Source organism: Pseudoliparis swirei, chromosome 5, assembly GCF_029220125.1.
Source record: "Pseudoliparis swirei isolate HS2019 ecotype Mariana Trench chromosome 5, NWPU_hadal_v1, whole genome shotgun sequence".
In the NCBI taxonomy this organism is placed as follows: domain Eukaryota; kingdom Metazoa; phylum Chordata; class Actinopteri; order Perciformes; family Liparidae; genus Pseudoliparis; species Pseudoliparis swirei.
Window position 1 is genome coordinate 4,569,847 of NC_079392.1, and position 18,225 is coordinate 4,588,071.

Sequence of the window (18,225 nt, forward strand, 5' to 3'; positions counted from 1 at the left end):
TGTTTTACTCAATATTTGAAAGTGTTGTTGATTATATGTTTTATTATTCATGTTATTTAAATAAATAAAATACCCGAGTAGACGAATAAACTAGTAGAACATGTACATAGTATTTAAGCGCTTCAAAATAGACCGGAAGTCCACCAAAATAAAAGTACTTCCGCCTGCGACGGAAGACCAAACCTGAGCGCGCGGCTCCACCGTGTGGTCAAATCACGTTACTGCAGCACGAGGCAGTGTTTACAGTTGCTAGGTGACACCATTCACACTAAACCACGTTATAAAATAGCCTCTTGGTTTCGCCAGTACTTGGTAGAAGCGGAGTTTTTTTGTCCATTTTTTAAAAACATGGCAGGAAAACAGAAACCGGATGTAGTTCATCAAAATGCAATTCACGTCGAGACGATCCGGAAAGAGCAAAGACACCAGAAACTGCACACGAAGTTCAGCATCAATCCACACCGGAAACGTGAGTACGACCAGGTCCTGCACAACGTGAACTTTTAACTGTAATAAGTCATGTTAATGTTATTACTTTGGTATTTGCACTGTGTATATGACGTGTTTCTTTCATGTTAGTGCACATCCTGACGGACAAACCCATGTCCAGGAAACCAACAGAAGTCATTACAGAGAACTGTAAGTTTACATTAAAGTTATTGATACTAAAAAAATGTTTTTTTAAAACGTTAACAAGACTAAACAACATATACAGCAAAACAAAAATGCAAACGTTTTAAATGGACAAAGCAAAAATAACTATACGCCATCTTTCTTCTTAATTTTTTTAACTTAATGTTTGAAAGATATGTGTTATTATTAATCTAATTTAAAGAAATAAAATATCCGATTCGACCAATAAACTAGCAAAACATGTAAAATAAATAGTAATTAAACAATAGACCGGAAGTCCACCAAAATAAAAGTACTTCCGCCTGCGACGGAAGACCAAACCTGAGCGCGCGGCTCTTTCCTTTGACAAAGAATAAAAAGTTAGTCTTTGCTCTTCTTTTTTGGATACATGTTAAATAGCATTACTCCAGACCTGTGAAACCCCAAACACGATATATTAAAAATGTTTTGTTGTTGTTGACAACATGCCATTTCCTTTCCCCAGCGGACTTCACCGAGGCCTTCCACAAGGCCCAGCTGGAGCCCAAGAAGAAGCACGCGACGCCCCAGACGGAGAGTCAGGAGATCGGATGGGTGTCCACTCCACTGGTGAGGAAAGCGCTCCCCCAGGATGGCAGTGCGGGCGCTTTCATCTTTATTTTTTAAATCTTACTCAAATACATCTTCTCTCCATTTCCTCCCCAGATTCCATCGAACCGCAACGACCGGAGGTTCAATTTCCACAGAATGAGCACCGACATCACCAAATACAAAGAATCTGCGCTGCGTGCATCCAACTAGAGGCGGAAAATAATGTAAAACTACAAACAAGCAATCTCTGCTCAGATGTATTTGTTTATTATACAAAACGTACAGGTGTCATCTCCACAAGCTTCTCTTTAGCTCAGTAAAAACCAAGCAGGGGAAACGTTTGCCCAAGTCTACACAAAGCACACGAGTCCACGACGTACTCATCATAACAATGGAGAGGAGAAAGGGCAAAACTCACAGCTGCTCAATATTATAAAATGCCATGGCACATGGGAGGAACGAGGAGTCAAGTTAGAACAACAACAAAAAAGTGAATATACCAGAAACTTGAAAAGTATTCGGTGTAGACGGCGTGGAGGGCGGCGTCGACACAGATAGTGGTTTAAAAAAACCACAGAATAAAATAGGAATTCGTGAATTCTGTCCACAGACGATACGAATCGGGTCTAACAACTAATAAAGAAAAAAAGGGCATTTTTCTCTGAACATTCAACTCCTCTCTTTTTGGAAAACACTCGTGTGGTGAGGTCAGTTCTATGGAGTCCAAAGGGAGCTCTCTCTCTCACTCTTTCACTCACTCTCTCTCTCTCTCTCTCACTCTCTCTCGATGGCTCCTCCCCATCCACAGTTCACTAAAGGCATGCTCTACATAGAGTGTGAATGTTCCCCTCGATGCGGCGGAGGAGCCGGTGACGGAGCTCCTGCTTAGGAACGAGGTCCACGCCCAGCCGGCCTCAGGCGGGTTCGTATCTTTACGAGCGAGCCTTCGTCTTCTTGCGCACGGACTTGCCCGGACGCTTCTGAAAAGACAAAGCGGAACAAATTTAGCCTCTAAATATCTGAACGTTATAATTCCCTTCGACGCGGCTCCGATGCTCGGCGGGTCTCCGACTCACATTCTGCTTCCCTCCCTTGGCGCCTTTCTTCGCCCCCTTGGCGTTGGCCACCTTGGCGCGGAAGCCGGACACGTCGTTGTGGCTCTCCTTGGTGTTCCACTTCTTTCCGCTCTTCTTGCCCCCGAAGCCAAACTTCTGGTCCTTGAACTTCCTCTTGGCGTTGGGGCTGTCGGCGCGAATCGAAGCGGCCGTTAGCTTAGCGGCGGCATGTTTACGATCGGAATGTGAACGGCTGACGTGCGCGGCGCCTCACCCGTGCTTGTCCGCCGCCTTCTTGGAGGCCGGCGCGGCCTTGGAAGCGTCTTTGGAAGCGTCTTTGCCGCCCTTCGTCTTGTCTCCTTCCAGGAAATCCAGTTTGTCGGTCATTCCTTTGGCGTGAGGATGAACAGGAAAGTTAAATCCAGGGTTCTTACACATTTTGACCGATGGATTTCCAGGACTTTAAACCAAATTTCCATGACCAAACTAAAATCTCAGTATAAACATGAAAACTGTAGAAAATGTTGCGTATTGAGAGCGTACGCCGGCTTATATTTTGAGCGTCTTTCTTTAAAAAATATATTAATTATTTCAAACTCGGCGTAAATGAACATGTGATTTTAACAAATTTCCATGACGTTTCCAAAACTTTTATGATTTGTTTTTTTCATGACTTCTCCAGGCCTGGAAATGACCATTTTAAAATTCCATGACTTTCCCAGGTTTTCCATGACCGTACGAACCCTGTAAATCTCAATCTGAAAACAATTCTCACACATTAATACCGTGAGTAAAATCACACACAGTTCATCTCTGTTAATATCAATCAGTATTTTAGACGGGTTCATTTGTTCCCTCAATGCACTATAAATGACAGTGATACCCTTTTGAGTATGAAGTGAAACATATGAATAAATAAAAGTTCCAAGACACTCACCCTTCTGGTATTTCTTCACAGCGGTCATCATTAGTTTCTTCTCTTTCTGCCTCTTCTGAATAACTTCGACTTGGACCTAGAAATACATGACAAATGGATGTTATTCTTCTCAAATCAAAGGTTGAACCCCTAAAAGATGCTGGTCTCGGGTCAGATTTCCACAACTATAGCCTACATGACCCGAGAGCCAAGATTGTTAGGAGTAATAATATTCTAAAATGGGGACCGACCTTTTTGCCGAACTTCCTTTGGTCACGCAGTTTCTTGGCCTTCTCCGACTTGTCCAGGATCAGCTGCTTCGAGATCAGCTTCTTCCTGATCTAGAGAGAGGAACAGAAGACGTCTTTATTTGTGCTAATATTTGGATTAAAGTCTAAAAACAGTAATTAGGATAATTAGAGCATTATGGTACACGTCAGACTACATGTCAATATATCCAGTAAACCACTCTCAGTTTAATATATATATATACATACACACACACATATATATATATATATATATACATACGCTCACAATTAACAGTAATGCTGCAAGACCTAAAGCTTTTTGATCTTAATTTTAAAAAAGGATGAAAAAAAAGTTTAACTTAATTATATATATAGAAAATAATGAAATAAAGTTTTATTTTATATATATATATATAATGAAGTTAAACTTTTTTTTAGAAAATAGAATAGAAAATAATAATAGTTTTATTTTATATATATATATAAAAAATAAAACGTTATTTTATTATTTTCTATATATATATATCTATCTAAAATAAAACTTTATTTTATTATTTTCTATATATATAAAATAAAACTATTATTTTCTATATATATATATATATAAAATAAAGTTTCATTTTATATATATATACATATATATAAATTAAGTTTTAATTTGTAATCCTTATTTGAAAGAACTAAGAACAGAAAGCTTGAGGTCTTTCCAGTAAGTTGTGAGCGTTGGATGTCCGCGTGTCATTGGGTGCGACGCTCAGAACCAGCTCACCTTCTGCATCTGCTGATCCGACTTGGACATCTCGGCAAAGTAGTCGTCGGGCCTCTTGGTGGCGATGCCGTGCTTGTTGAGGAGAGGCAACGCATCGAGAACCGTGGCTTGAGCTTGACGGTAGCTACAAAATGAACAATCACAGATGCATCATGAACTGGTTAAATATGCACTCTGTGGCATGTTTGTGTGTGTCAATATATCCTCAAAAGCACACGTGTGTTAATGCGTGTTCAACCCCCATCAAGTATTCCACTGAACTGACGCATACGTCATTATTTTGACGACTGGCAGAAAAAATTGCATGCAGAATTGTTTTTAAAGCCACAAAGTTATTCAGTCCAGTGATGTGAACATATCAATATGAGTGCCAACTAAGACTATCGGATGAGTGAACATTTGCATTTCCTCACACCAAGGTCACTCACAAAAACATCTCTCTCTGGAAATCATCGTCTGCATCGGCGCCTCCGGGTTTCCCGCTCGTGACTTTCCCCTCGGCTTTGAAGATGACGTCTTCGGCCGGCAGGTTGGTCATGTCCAACCTCTCCACCCACGGGAGGTCTTTGCGGAACTCGGCGAGGCAATGCCTCAAGCCCTCCTGCGTCGCACCACCAGGCAAAACACACCAGAGAGCGCATTAGAAACATGTTGGAGATGCCAGAACTAACAACAGGGTTCTTACACATTTTGACCAGTGGATTTCCAGGACTTTAAACCAAATGTCCATGACCAAACTGAAATCTCGGTATAAACATGAACATTTTTGAAAATGTTGCGTATTGAGAGCGTACGCCGGCTTATATTTTGAGCGTCTTTCTTTAAAAAACATATTAATTATTTCAAACTCTGCGTAAATGAACATGTGATTATAACAATTTCCATGAGTTTTCCCAAACTTTTATGATTTAGGTTTTTTCCATGACTTTTCAGGCCTGGAAATGACCATTTTAAAATTCCATGACTTTTCCAGGTTTTCCATGACCGTACGAACCCTGTAATAACTTTTGTTTTGAATGAGACATGAATTGGTACATTTAAGGGTTTAACTTGTTCTACATTGATTGACTCACCACATTGTTGACAAACTTTTTGGGCGCTTCCACCAAAACATTCATCCCTGGTTTCAACATCCCTTTGGCGAAGGCTTCTTGAAGCTACAGGAAACAAAATGTGTTACGGTATGTTCTCTTATACACACACACACACATCTTGTTTTGACCACCAGGCACATTTACTGCCGATGTGTAAACAAATGTAAATGTACACAAAGTAACTGTCATAGTCAACCAGATTCAGCATCAGGCTGATTGCCAAGGCATTACTCATTAAATTAATTCAAGAAACAAATACACAACAGATAAAACAATTAAAATATGACTCAATGGAAAGGAAGCACTATAGAACTGTTTAAAAAAACAAGAGGACTTTACAGTTTGTAATCTGTACAGTACGAGGGTAACGACTATGTGTTGAGGACATGGTTATGTACACGGTAAATAAACATGTTATGTTCATAGTAAATAAACAGTTATGTACACAGTAAATAAACATGGTTATGTACACAGTAAATAAACATGGTTATGTACATAGTAAATAAACATGTTATGCACATGGTAAATAAACATGGTTATGTACACAGTAAATAAACATGTTATGTACACGGTAAATAAACATGTTATGTACACAGTAAATAAACATGTTATGTACACGGTAAATAAACATGTTATGTACATAGTAAATAAACATGGTTATGTACACAGTAAATAAACATGTTATGTACACAGTAAATAAACATGTTATGTACATAGTAAATAAACATGTTATGTACACAGTAAATAAACATGGTTATGTACATAGTAAATAAACATGGTTATGTACACAGTAAATAAACATGTTATGTACATAGTAAATAAACATGGTTATGTACACAGTAAATAAACATGGTTATGTACATAGTAAATAAACATGTTATGCACATGGTAAATAAACATGTTATGTACACAGTAAATAAACATGGTTAAGTACATGGTAAATAAACATGTTATGTACACAGTAAATAAACATGTTATGTACACAGTAAATAAACATGGTTAAGTACATGGTAAATAAACATGTTATGTACACAGTAAATAAACATGTTATGTACACAGTAAATAAACATGTTATGTACACAGTAAATAAACATGGTATGCACATGGTAAATAAACATGTTATGTACATGGTAAATAAACATGTTATGCACATGGTAAATAAACATGTTATGTACACAGTAAATAAACATGGTTAAGTACATGGTAAATAAACATGTTATGTACATTGTAAATAAACATAGTTATGTTCATAGTAAATAAACAGTTATGTACATGGTAAATAAACATGACTCGGCCCTTTTGGCCGTTGTGACGTCACATAACGTGGCTGTAAACAAGTGTACACGCAGTCTCATCTCCAATACAAATTTGTATTTTATTCCAGACCGAGAAGTCCATAAAGCAAGAAAGACAAATACAATAACAATATATAAAATACGAGGACAATCACTGCAGTTAAAAGTCACAAACATTAAACCACTTGTTCCAATGTTTCCAGAAACACTAACAATACCTCGTATTCCTCTGTGTTGGCTCAGTTACAGTTTTTATAATTAAATGTTCTGAGTATGGATCCGCAACACTGATTCTGCACAGACGGTTTTTAGTCGCTAGCTAAGGTTAGCCATGCTAGCATGTCAACAGTTCGCTCACCGCATTGTCAGATAATTCACTGTCTTCATCCTCAGGCTCTTGTCCCAGCAGCGACTCCTCGTCTTCCGACTCCATAGTCCTGCTATCGATAATCATAAGACGACAATATGTGATCCGGTGGCCGTTAAACGCGAAGAAAACCGGCGGTAAGTGAACAGAGCGCTGCTGCTCACATGGACTGAGCGGTTCACGTGGGGCGGAAGTGACGTAGGCAGCGGGGTTTGAGTGTTGTGCCAACAGTCCGCCGGCCGGAAAAGGTTTTTGAAATAAAAGGTTCCTACATGGTGGGGAACTAATCTAATACAGGAAAATGTGGTTTTGTCAATTGTTTTATTTATTCTCGAATAATTAGTGTCTCGTTTGTAGTTATTTTGAGAAACTTTAACATCGTATTACTTTTTATTTGATTGGAATCCCCTTTGACTCCTCAATATAATTACCTGATATGTTATTGTTGCAGTTCTCGAAGGACCCCAAACGTATTTCACATATAAAACACACATTGTATACAGAAAACTAATGTAAAAAAAAAAAATGTCTTTAAAAAAATGTTTTAATTAACTTCATGGTCCATTTTAATGTAGTTGTTTTACGATAAAGGATTGCGCAATGAAAGTGTGTAGCTCTGAAATGCTCACGGAGTAGATACACATTTTAGAATACACTAATCAGAATATAGTAAAATAAATAAAACAAATTTACTGTCACTTGTGCACATTAGATATAGTCTAATTTTAAAATACAGTATAGTATTTATGTCGTGCAGAGGATGAGGTTACAATATCAATGTCCAATATGAGTCAATAATAATTTAGTTGCATCAATAGTTAAGCCTACATCAACAATCATGATTATAAAGGTTATTGCCATGATTTAGATCGATAGACAGATATATAGATAGACAGACAGACAGAGAGATAGAAAGATATATATATATAGATAGATAGACAGACAGAGAGATAGAAAGAGATATATATATATATAGATAGATAGATAGATAGATAAATATAGAGATAGATAGATAGATCAATTAATCCACTTTAAATCTTTATTAGTGTAATTGTGTAAATGAAGCCTAATCAATGACTAAAAGCAATTTCTGTAATCATCTACTTTTGTTCATTTGAACACTGATAGACGGAACAGATTCCACAGGGTGAAATTTAAAAAACTTTATTTTCCTTAATTTCTTTGTTTAATCAATGGCTGCAAATTGATGATCTCATAAAAATAGTTATAGGATATGATATCCACCGACTTTATCCTAACTCAGATTGGACCACGTTTAACGGTGTACACTGTAGCAAGAGAAAAACAAAGGAAAACAAATCATTCACTTTTACGTTGCATAAAGGGAGAGATGTATTAATTTGTCGTGTGAGGGGGGTCTGCAGTTAGAGACACATGCTGACTGCTAAGCATGTGCATGGGCCAGTGACCATGACGTTAAGTGGTCCAGTTATTATAATTGATTGTTGCAGCTAGTGCAACCAATTTGTGCTGTAACACGGGACACAACACATGCCCATGAATGCTGTGTCTCAGAGGTCATCTCGGTCACCTGTGTCTGTTATCTCATCTGCAATGCCACAGAATAGATGGAAACAGAAACATAAAATAAGGTTTAAAGCCCAGCATGCAAAGCATCTATAGCAGGACTTAATTTGAATTAATTTACTACATTCACAGAGCATCACTAATTATAGCAGGAAGTCAGCTGCATTTGTGTGTCATAAAAATAATTGTGTATTTTACATTGTTTAAAAAAAATGTTTTTCTTGTCACAAATTGGCGTTTTACAAATAAACAAAAAGCATGTGAGACTTTAAAAAAAAATACAATAGATGTTTGCAATCTGGTCTTTAATTTAGCATCATGTAAAGTGTATAGTGCGCTATATGCATGCTTACTAGTGTGTTATGGTAAGCTGTATGTAAGAATGGATTTGATTATAGATTATAGAGTTTCCGAGTGAATCAATCAAATAACTTCACAAGATGCTGCACAGTGCAAATAAACGTGTTATATTATTATTTTCAATGCTTCTTCTGTGCTCTGCACTCAGCCGCTATTAGAGCCGTGTTATTGACAGTTTGATGGTGGAACTGGAGCACCTTGACCTGGGGGAGAAGTGTGCAGCTGTCTGGGGGATGACAGGCTCATTTCCGCTTTAAGTGCACCGTGACGGAGCTCTAAAAGTATACGTGTTCCCCGTGGAACCGTCCCAAAGGACACGCCGGCTTTCATTGGGTTACACTGACATTCGCTGGATACGATCGATTTAATAAGAAATACATTTATTTTAAATCAATCAATCAATCAAACTTTTTATTTCAGGCGCAAGATCCAGATTACATTGAGTAGAATAAAATACATACAAAATCACAAGTAAAAGACATAACTATGAATGCTTTATGATTACGAATAGACAGCTGTACCAACGTCTCCACAGCTGGGACAGGTAGCGCGTAGAATTAAACTTTATGTTTGATAAAAACATGATTATTTACCACAAAAGTTACATGCAAATACACACTTTTATAAAACAATTAAAATTTTCAACTTTATTTTTCAAATGACGATGGAACCAAATATTATATAATATAATATAACCAAGTCTGCTTTTCATTCAGTCAGATGAATGAACAAACTGTATAGAATACCTTAAATTTCTATGAGTTAAATAACGTTGCTTCATGAACATTTATAAGTACTGCAAAATGGTCTGTTATCATTACACTTAAAAACATTTGTGTTTATATAAGTAAAAAAGTAATAAAAAGTAAAAAAGTAATTAAAAAGTAAAAAAGTAATAAAAAGTAAAAAAGTGATAAAAAGTTTTAAAAAGTAAAAAGTAATAAAAAAGTAATAAAAAGTTGAAACGTAATTATAAAGTAATAAAAAAGTAAAAAAGTAATAAATAAGTAAAAAAGTAATACAAAAGTAAATAAGTAATAAAAAGTAAAAAGTAATAAAAAAGTAATGAAATGTAAAAAAGTAATAAAAAAGTTTTTAAAATTATAAAAAGTAATAAAAAGTAATAAAAAAGTAAAACAAAATTATAAAAAGTAATGAAAAAGGAAAGAATTATAAAAAGTAATGAAAAAGTAAATCAGTAATAAAAATTACAAAAAGTCATAAAAAAGTTTTAAAAAGTCTTACAAAGTAATAAAAAGAAATATAGTAATACAAAAGTAATAAAGTAGCGAGGTTCATTTTAAACTACTATGAAAAACAAATACAGTTACTTACCAAGTAATTTAGTTGGTATGAGTCCGCGTTAATCTTGCTGCATCTGGTCAGGTCACAGTCAGGAGAAAAGGTGGAAAGACGACTGAGAGCACGAGATCTGGCACATGCGTAAAGGGTAGTCCCCAATTAAACGCATTGACATGCACACTAGAAGAACCATTTCTGGTTCCACAAAGAACCTTTCAAACCATTTCCTTAAATAGTTCTTCAAATAACCTATAAAGGTGTCTCAAAGAACCTCCAAACATGGTTCTTTAAGGCACCATTTCTGGTTCCACAAAGAACCTTTCAAACCAGGGTTCTTAAGGAACATATAACCGTGCCTCAAACGAAAAAACTGGTTCTTCGTAGAACCACAAAGCCTTTTAAAGAACCGTTTAAGAACCATTATTTTTCTGTGTGTATAGGCATTCAGAAAGTTGTCATTTAGTTTTTTGAGACTCAATGTTTTCACCTCTCTTTTTGTTACGAGACATTTATTTTGGCATCACAACATGCCACTCATCTTGGAAAACGGACCCAGACACTAATACCAGACATATGCAGGATTGACGTCACTCCATCTCCGATGAGCTCCCCTGTCTGATTGAGACGTCGTCCGTCTCCTTCAAGCGGCTTATCCTCCCGGTCCTCAGAGCACCAGCTGACTGATCCCCCTCAGAGTGACTTTCTCTCTATTCTGATGGAAATCAATATTTACTGATTTTTACTTCGCCACCCCTTAATTCCTCCATTCTCATCGTGGTCAGAGACGTCTTCAGAGGGAGAAAAAAAACACCCTGATTTTCATTTTCCGTCTTCATGATCACTTTTGAGCCCGACGGTAATGCATCCCATTGAGTTCACTCTCTTCTCTCCGTCACTCTTCATCTCCGCTTCCTGACAGGAAGATTGAGAATAAGTTGGATTCACTCTGCCACGCTTGTCTCTTAAGAGTTATTCCTGGCTGCAGGAGGTCGGTGCGAAAAAGAAGAAGAAAAGAACAAAGTGGTGAATGTCGGGCCCCGAGTTGGAGAAGTATAGTTTAGCTCCTTCATGACACTCAACCAGCCTGAGAAGATTTTTGAGATCGTTCAATATGAGTTCCCTAGCTTAATGTTAACTCCATGTTAATTATGGCAACTGTCTTCCCTTTGAAGTGATCACTATGGCAACCTTTGATGTTTGCAGCACACAGGTGTTCTCGTTAGTGCAGTTTGACACACACACAATTCTCATTTAGGATACATAGTGGGGTCCTAGCTGCGGAGGAGAGATAGAGAAGGAAGGCATGCGAGGAAGGATGGAAGGTGGCAAGGAAGGAAGGGGGGAAAGGTAGGAAGGAAGCTAGGCAAGGAGGCATGGAGGGAAGGAAGGAAATTAGGTAAGAAAGAGAGGAATGAAAGAAAGGAGGCAAGGAAGGAAATATAGAAAGAGAGTGAGGAAGGAAAGGGAGGAAAGAAGGAATGAAGGAGAGGGGTTAAGAAAGGAAGGAAGGAAAGAAAGGAAGGAAAGCAAGGAAGGAAAGAAGGGAAGGAAGGTAAGGAAGGAAGGAAAGGAGGCAAGGAAGGGAGGAACAGAGGAAGGCAATGAGGTGTGATTGGACAATATTCCAGAATATTCCCTTTTTTGTCCTGATTTTTTGCAAAATTCTGGACTGAAACTCTCAAATCTCCCATCAAGCCTGCAGTTCATCCATTTGTGTTGGAGTGAGGACACACAGAGTGCCTCTGTGCAAAGAGACAAAGTCATCGCAGCACCAAATCCTCATTAAAAAAATATCCTTACAGTGACCACATAATATAATTTGGCAAGGTGTCAACATAATAATTCAAGATACGCCGTCAGGTGACGGATTGCCCAATAATTAAGTGCTTTGAGGAAATCGTCCACACCGTCAAAGTCAAGGCAAATGGTCCCGGGACGCCGTCCGGCCCAAAGTCTGACAGGTAATTAGACCTTAGTTTAATTCTGATCAGCATTTACTTAAATCACAAGAGAAAACGTTTTTTATCGATCAGCGCTTCTCCAGATCGTCTCAGATTCACTCCAGATTCATCTCCCCTCTCCTCCTCTTCTCTCCTCTCCTCTCATCCCCTCCCCTCTCCTCATCCCCTCTCATCTCCTCTCATCCCCTCCCCTCTCCTCATCCCCTCTCATCTCCTCTCTCCTCCCTCTCATCCCTCCCTCTCTCCTCCTCTCCTCCCCTCCTCTCCTCCCCTCCTCTCCTCTTCTCTCCTCTCATCTCCTCATCTCCTCCCCTCTTCTCCTCTCATCTCTCTCCTCTCCTCTCATCCCCTCCTCCTCTTCTCTCCTCTCCTCTCATCCCTCCTCTCCTCTCCTCTCATCCCCTCCCCTCTCCTCCTCTCCTCTCCTCTCATCCCCTCCTCTCCTCCTCTTCTCTCCTCTCCTCTCTCCTCCCCTCCTCTCTCTCTCCTCATCCCTCTCTCCTCCTCCTCTCTCGCCTCCTCTCCTCTCCTCCTCTCTCCCTCCTCTCTCCTCCCTCTCCTCTCTCTCTTCCCTCTCCCTCTCCTCCTTCCTCTCCTCCTCCTCCTCTCTCCTCCCTCTCCTCTCTCTCTTCCCTCTCCCTCTCCTCCTCCTCCTCCTCTCTCTCCTCCCTCTCCTCTCTCCTCTCATCCCTCCCTCTCCTCTTCTCTCCTCTCCCCTCCTCTCATCCTCTCCCCCTCTCCCCTCTCTCCTCTCCCCCTCCTCTCCTCTCTCCTCCTCTCATCCTCCCCTCCTCCTCTCCCTCCTCCTCATCATCCTCCCCCTCCTCTCTCTCCTCCTCATCCTCTCTTCCTCGCCCTCCTCCCCTCCTCCCCTCTCCTCCTCTCCTCTCATCCCCTCCCCTCTCCTCCTCTTCTCTCCTCTCCTCTCCTCTCCTCTCATTTCATCTTATCATATTATATTTTATCACAGACAAAGTGTCAGAGTTGAACAGTAGTCAAAAAAAGAAAATTGGCAACAACAGGGGCCAAAACATGTCAACAGTAAAATACACAGTAAAAAATGGAGCAATAAAGAACACAATAAATAAAAATAAAAAAAAGAATGTTTTTAAAAAGCAGGCCATAGAATATGTAATGTATTTAGTGTAAACAGGTGTGTTTTGAGATGGAGTTTAAATGATACTCTTGAATCTGAACACCTTCGGGCTGCAGGCAGAGCGTTATAGATCAAGTTATTGCATTCGGGTAATAATCATAAATCATCTGTGGCTACTGGGCTGGAGAGAGATTTGAGATCTTAAGAGGTCTCCTGGTGGACTGGAATTAAACGTTTAGAGGCGCCTTCCTTCCCTGCTTTCCTCTCTCCTTTCTCCTCTCTCCCTTCCTCGTCCTCTATATATCTTGACACTGAATAGAAGTGAAGAGACACATTAATCGGGGGGGGGGAGCGCCAGGTTGCCAGCTTTCTTCTGTCGGAGGACATTCACTGAATTTTGAGGGGAAGTGCATCGTCAACTTCCATCAGTGCTAAAGGAGAAGTGTGTGTCTGTGTGTGTGTGTGTGTGTGTGTGTGTGTGTGTGTGTGTGTGTGTGTGTGTGTGTGAGAGAGAGTCCAAGTATAGGAGCAGCGTGGGGCCCCATGCATAATCACCTTATTATATCCCCGTGAATGAAGTGATGAATTGATGCGATTTAGAGGTTGGATGAAAAGAGGAGGCGAGGGGAGAGTCCTGGCTTGGAGAAGTGGAGGAAAGAAAGGAAGGAAGAAGGAAGAGTGGGGACATGGTAGGAGGAAGGAGAGACGAGGAGAATGGAGGCTGATAGAGAAGCTGGCTGTTCGTATAGCTGTGCTTACGAAAAATGAATGTTTATGTAATCCATATATTCATAAACCAGGAAGTACAAAGAATATGTTGTAGAATACTGTGTAGTCAGATGAAGAACAAGATTATTATTTGGGTTAAAATAACTATTCCCCAAGTCATAACTTAGTGCTGATTTCAAGGTCAAAGGTTAAATCTCCTGTGAATATAATATTTCCCCACATACTTCAAGTGCAGATCATTTAACTGCATATGGCAAAAAAAGACTGGAATCACCAAAGATATGTGTGTGCGTGTGTGTGTTTTTTGTGTGTGTGTGTGTGTGTGTGTGCAGGTACGTCCAACACACACATCACCATGTCAGCGTTTCTCCGGAGGTTACGGCGGTGGATCATAATTAGAGCCAATCAAAGAGAAGCCTACAGTACGTACTTCCTGCCAGCCAGTCTGAGTCCATCTGGCCGTACTTTAATTTTTAAAAAAATTTAAATGCATGTTCTTGTGGCAAATAAAAGCACATGCATGTTTTTGACATCCTGGGGTGTGTGTGTGTGTGTTTGGTGTTTATTGCAAATTCTAATGAAGAATACAGTATATGTTATACTGAATGTGGACCACTGACTGACAGCAACCCTTTACTTCTTGCCTCTCCCTTCTTTCATTCCCTCTGTCCTCCTCTCCCTTCAGTGTGTTCATCCCCCTCTCCAAAAAATAATTGCCTTCCCCACTGACTCATTGTTCTCCAATTTATCTCTTGTCTCTGCATATTCTGATTAACACTCTGCAAATCCCCCCTTAAAACCCTTTAAAACCTTTTGTTTTACAGTATGGCCATTATTATTTCATGTTATCTATAAATGCTGCTGTATATTACCTGCATTTTGGTATAATTATACACTATATCCTCTGACGAGATGCACTGTGTATCATTTTGCTGTTGTGGCCTATAATAAATTTAATACTTATCGTATTCTTTATTTTTAAAATTTTTATTCAGAGAGTTCCTGAACTTCCCATACACAATACATTTAAATTTAAATTATTTCTACATTACCAAAGATCATTAATTTAATGAATTAATTATTCGGATTCATGGCTAAAACAACTTGACATATGTTGCTAAATTGATTCATCTCAAATTAATCTTCTTGAATCACAAATGCAGTGCAGGTAGATTAGCGGGAACATCTTTATCCGGATTATATACATACATTAATATATATATATATACATTAAAATATATATATTATATTATATAGTATGTATATTATATATATTATATTATTATATTATATATTATTATATTATATATTATTCTTATTATATTATATAATATATTATGTATATTATATATATATAATATATATTATATATATATAATATATATTATAAATTATATATATATACATACATAAAAATATATATACATTAACATCTTTATCCGGATTATATACATACACCTGAAAACTAAAAAACACTTTTAGATTATCTGTTGAGTTACATACTCTTACCAATATAGTATATTAATATCTGTGCAAGACATAATTACGTGTTTTCTGCATATAATCTGAACTAAACTCACTAATTACATTATATTTACTTATAGTCACTAACAGTGTTCCCACTAGGCATGCTATACAATTATTGTGTTTATGACGTGAATATGAATAAAAGTTATTGTTGTCTATATTCAGGGCTCGACACACTCACACAGGTGTTTCCACTTGCCTGATTAGACTTATTCTAAGGACCATTTGATTGACAGCTTCATCACTGTTCTGTTAGATCATGACTCCTCCCACTTTCCACCTGAGCAGAGGGCTAATTAATCAGCTAAACTGAAAACAGCTGTGTGGGTGTTCGAAGCGACGCTCACGTAGAAGCTCAGCTCATTAGGCCAGAAGACGATCGTCGCTTTTGAGCAACTTTATTACAATTTAGCCAAATACAGCAACGTTGTGGTAATTTAATCACATTTCGGCAACAATTGAAACCTGGAAATGAGCTCAAGTGATCCATTGACTTGGCCAATAATGGAGGGTTTTCTCTTTTTCTGACACGCAAGGATTAAGAAATGTGAGGCCATTTCAGTAAGAACCCATCGCCAAACCCAAATAGTTCAACATGACATCATGCATAACCTCAAGAAGGAGTTTAGTTAATATTATTTACAGTAAAATAAATATGATGAGACTTTTTCGCAATGATGAACCTGTCCAATTCTGTTGGCAAAGTCGCTGAATAAACTCGGTGTACATTTGGGTGCTCGTGCATATGAAATGTACGCAGGAGAAAACATGGACCTCCAAAACATGCTAGAGAGAAAATGGAATCCACATTCTTGAGAGGCGGGTTTGCATCTGGACCCCTGAGACTTAAAAAGCTCAGACACATAGCGAAGTGTAAATAAACATGACTCTACATGCAAATCTGTAATTATCAGTTAAGTCAGGCTGCAGTGCCAACTGTGATGCTAATGAAGATATCTTACCGTGGACTGCTGCGTATGTCAAGGCATTCCCAAAATAGCTTTTTTCTAGACATGTGACCTAAAATACGGGGGGAGGAAAAGTTATTACAGTATTACATTCTTATAAAATGAAGTAAATTAAATGATGTTATTTTCAGCCCAGTAGCTCTCATTAAAATTGGAGCCTTTTTATGAGAGCTACTGGTCTTATTTTGACCTGAAGGCCAAATTTAAAGGGCTGCATCCATGCCGACTACGAACTATTCATACACTCGGTCATACTCATTTAATGTAACTCTGTAATGCTTCATTCTGGTCACATGACATCTATTGTTCTGTCCATCCCAGAGAGGGATCCTCCTCTGTTGCTCTCCTGAATGGTTCTTTGGGAGTTTTTCCTGATCCGATGTGAGGTCAAAGGTCAGGGATGTCGTATGTGTACAGATTGTAAAGCCCTAATGAACTGAATTTCATTTTCTCTCTCTTTTTTTCTAATTGATTTTCCCTGAAGTCAGATATCCTTTAATTTTATATACTAAATACAACGTTTTTTTAAATATTTTGTCACTTGATGTTTCCACTATTTCTCAACCTGCCCTATAGTCTGCTGCGCATGAAGTTATCCAGACAGTCTGACGGACGTTTGGGAGTTTAGTTTCGTGAAGGTTTGGCGAAGCGGCTCTCTAGACGCTGCTCTTCATCAAGAGAAAAACACATTTGATGACTCATGAATCTCACCAATCAACACTTCAGATTAATTGCAGCTCACAGCTGTTTTACCAAGTGTGTCAGTGGGAAGAATCCTGGAATAATGAGATGGTTTCATCTCTTTATTCATCTCTTTATTGTTATTATACACAACAAAACAAAAGAAAGTTCACAAACGTCTTCTCCCTTTCAGCCAATCAAATGCTAGCACGCCTCTGGTGAGGGCACATAAATATGAACTAATCTAACTTTAATCCCAAGATAATTTTAACGCAAATGCTCGACTATTGGCCTTTGGAAACTCCCCAAAAAACAGAATTTTTTTTGGGGTGCTGTTGAACTATATTTCATTATAGCGTTATTTAGTCTAGCCTCTTTGAGTTACATGGGGTGGACTAAATAGTAGAAACACCTTTTATCTAGGACCATGACAGGAGGCTGGTTCACCAGGCAGGAGGCATCAGACACAGCCAGGTCCAATGGACCCTACGAGACGTGAAGTCACAACGACTCCGGGGAGGAAGCAGAGTTAATACTGTGTGATGGAGAGATGAAAATTCATCCATAAGTAGAGAGAGAAGGGGAGATAAGTGCTCAGTGTATCCTAAAACATCCCCCAGCAGCCTATCAGCCTATAGCAGCATCTCTAGGTCTGGACCAGGTGAACCTGATTCAGCCCTAATTATAAGCTCTATGAAAGAGGAAAGTCTTACGTATTAAATGAGGTGACTGTGTCCGCCTCCCGGTCTGAAGGTGTAAGCTGGTTCCATAAAAGAGGAGCTTGATAAATGAACGCAGAAAAGATTCAAATAAGATTCTGGCCTCAAGAAGTCACTTTGATCAAACTCTCTAATACGGTGCCGTCTCCTCGCTGAATGCAGTTCATCAATATTGTCCCCAAACTTCACCCATTCATCACAGACTTTGAGATACTCAGTAACTAACTCACTGCTGTCTGTCTTGTGTGTGATGGTCTGCCACTTGCAAAGAGCAAGTCCATATTTCATCAGCACAGCCCGACATCGTTGATCAGTTGTTTCTTGTTTAAATGCCACAGATGCTGAATATCTAACAGCGAGGCTCTGCATCTGAAAACTAATTGG

At 38.7% G+C, this 18,225-nt stretch overlaps 2 protein-coding genes across 2 annotated transcripts; one reads left to right on the forward strand and one right to left on the reverse strand.

Moving 5' to 3' along the window:
- Positions 1 to 348: 348 nt before the first annotated feature.
- On the forward strand, positions 349 to 2,049 carry cfap144 (cilia and flagella associated protein 144). Its single transcript, XM_056414603.1, has 4 exons — positions 349 to 469; positions 580 to 639; positions 1,118 to 1,221; positions 1,318 to 2,049. The coding sequence occupies exons 1-4, from the start codon at positions 349 to 351 to the stop codon at positions 1,411 to 1,413; spliced, it is 381 nt and encodes a 126-aa protein (XP_056270578.1). The 3' UTR covers positions 1,414 to 2,049.
- Positions 1,448 to 7,123, reverse strand: ebna1bp2 (EBNA1 binding protein 2). Its single transcript, XM_056414602.1, has 9 exons — positions 6,942 to 7,123; positions 5,268 to 5,351; positions 4,623 to 4,795; positions 4,195 to 4,318; positions 3,426 to 3,515; positions 3,196 to 3,271; positions 2,533 to 2,647; positions 2,280 to 2,445; positions 1,448 to 2,183 (listed from the first exon to the last, which is right to left on the reverse strand). Exons 1-9 carry the CDS (start codon positions 7,035 to 7,037, stop codon positions 2,136 to 2,138), a joined length of 972 nt encoding a protein of 323 aa, XP_056270577.1. The 5' UTR covers positions 7,038 to 7,123; the 3' UTR covers positions 1,448 to 2,135.
- Positions 7,124 to 18,225: the final 11,102 nt, after the last annotated feature.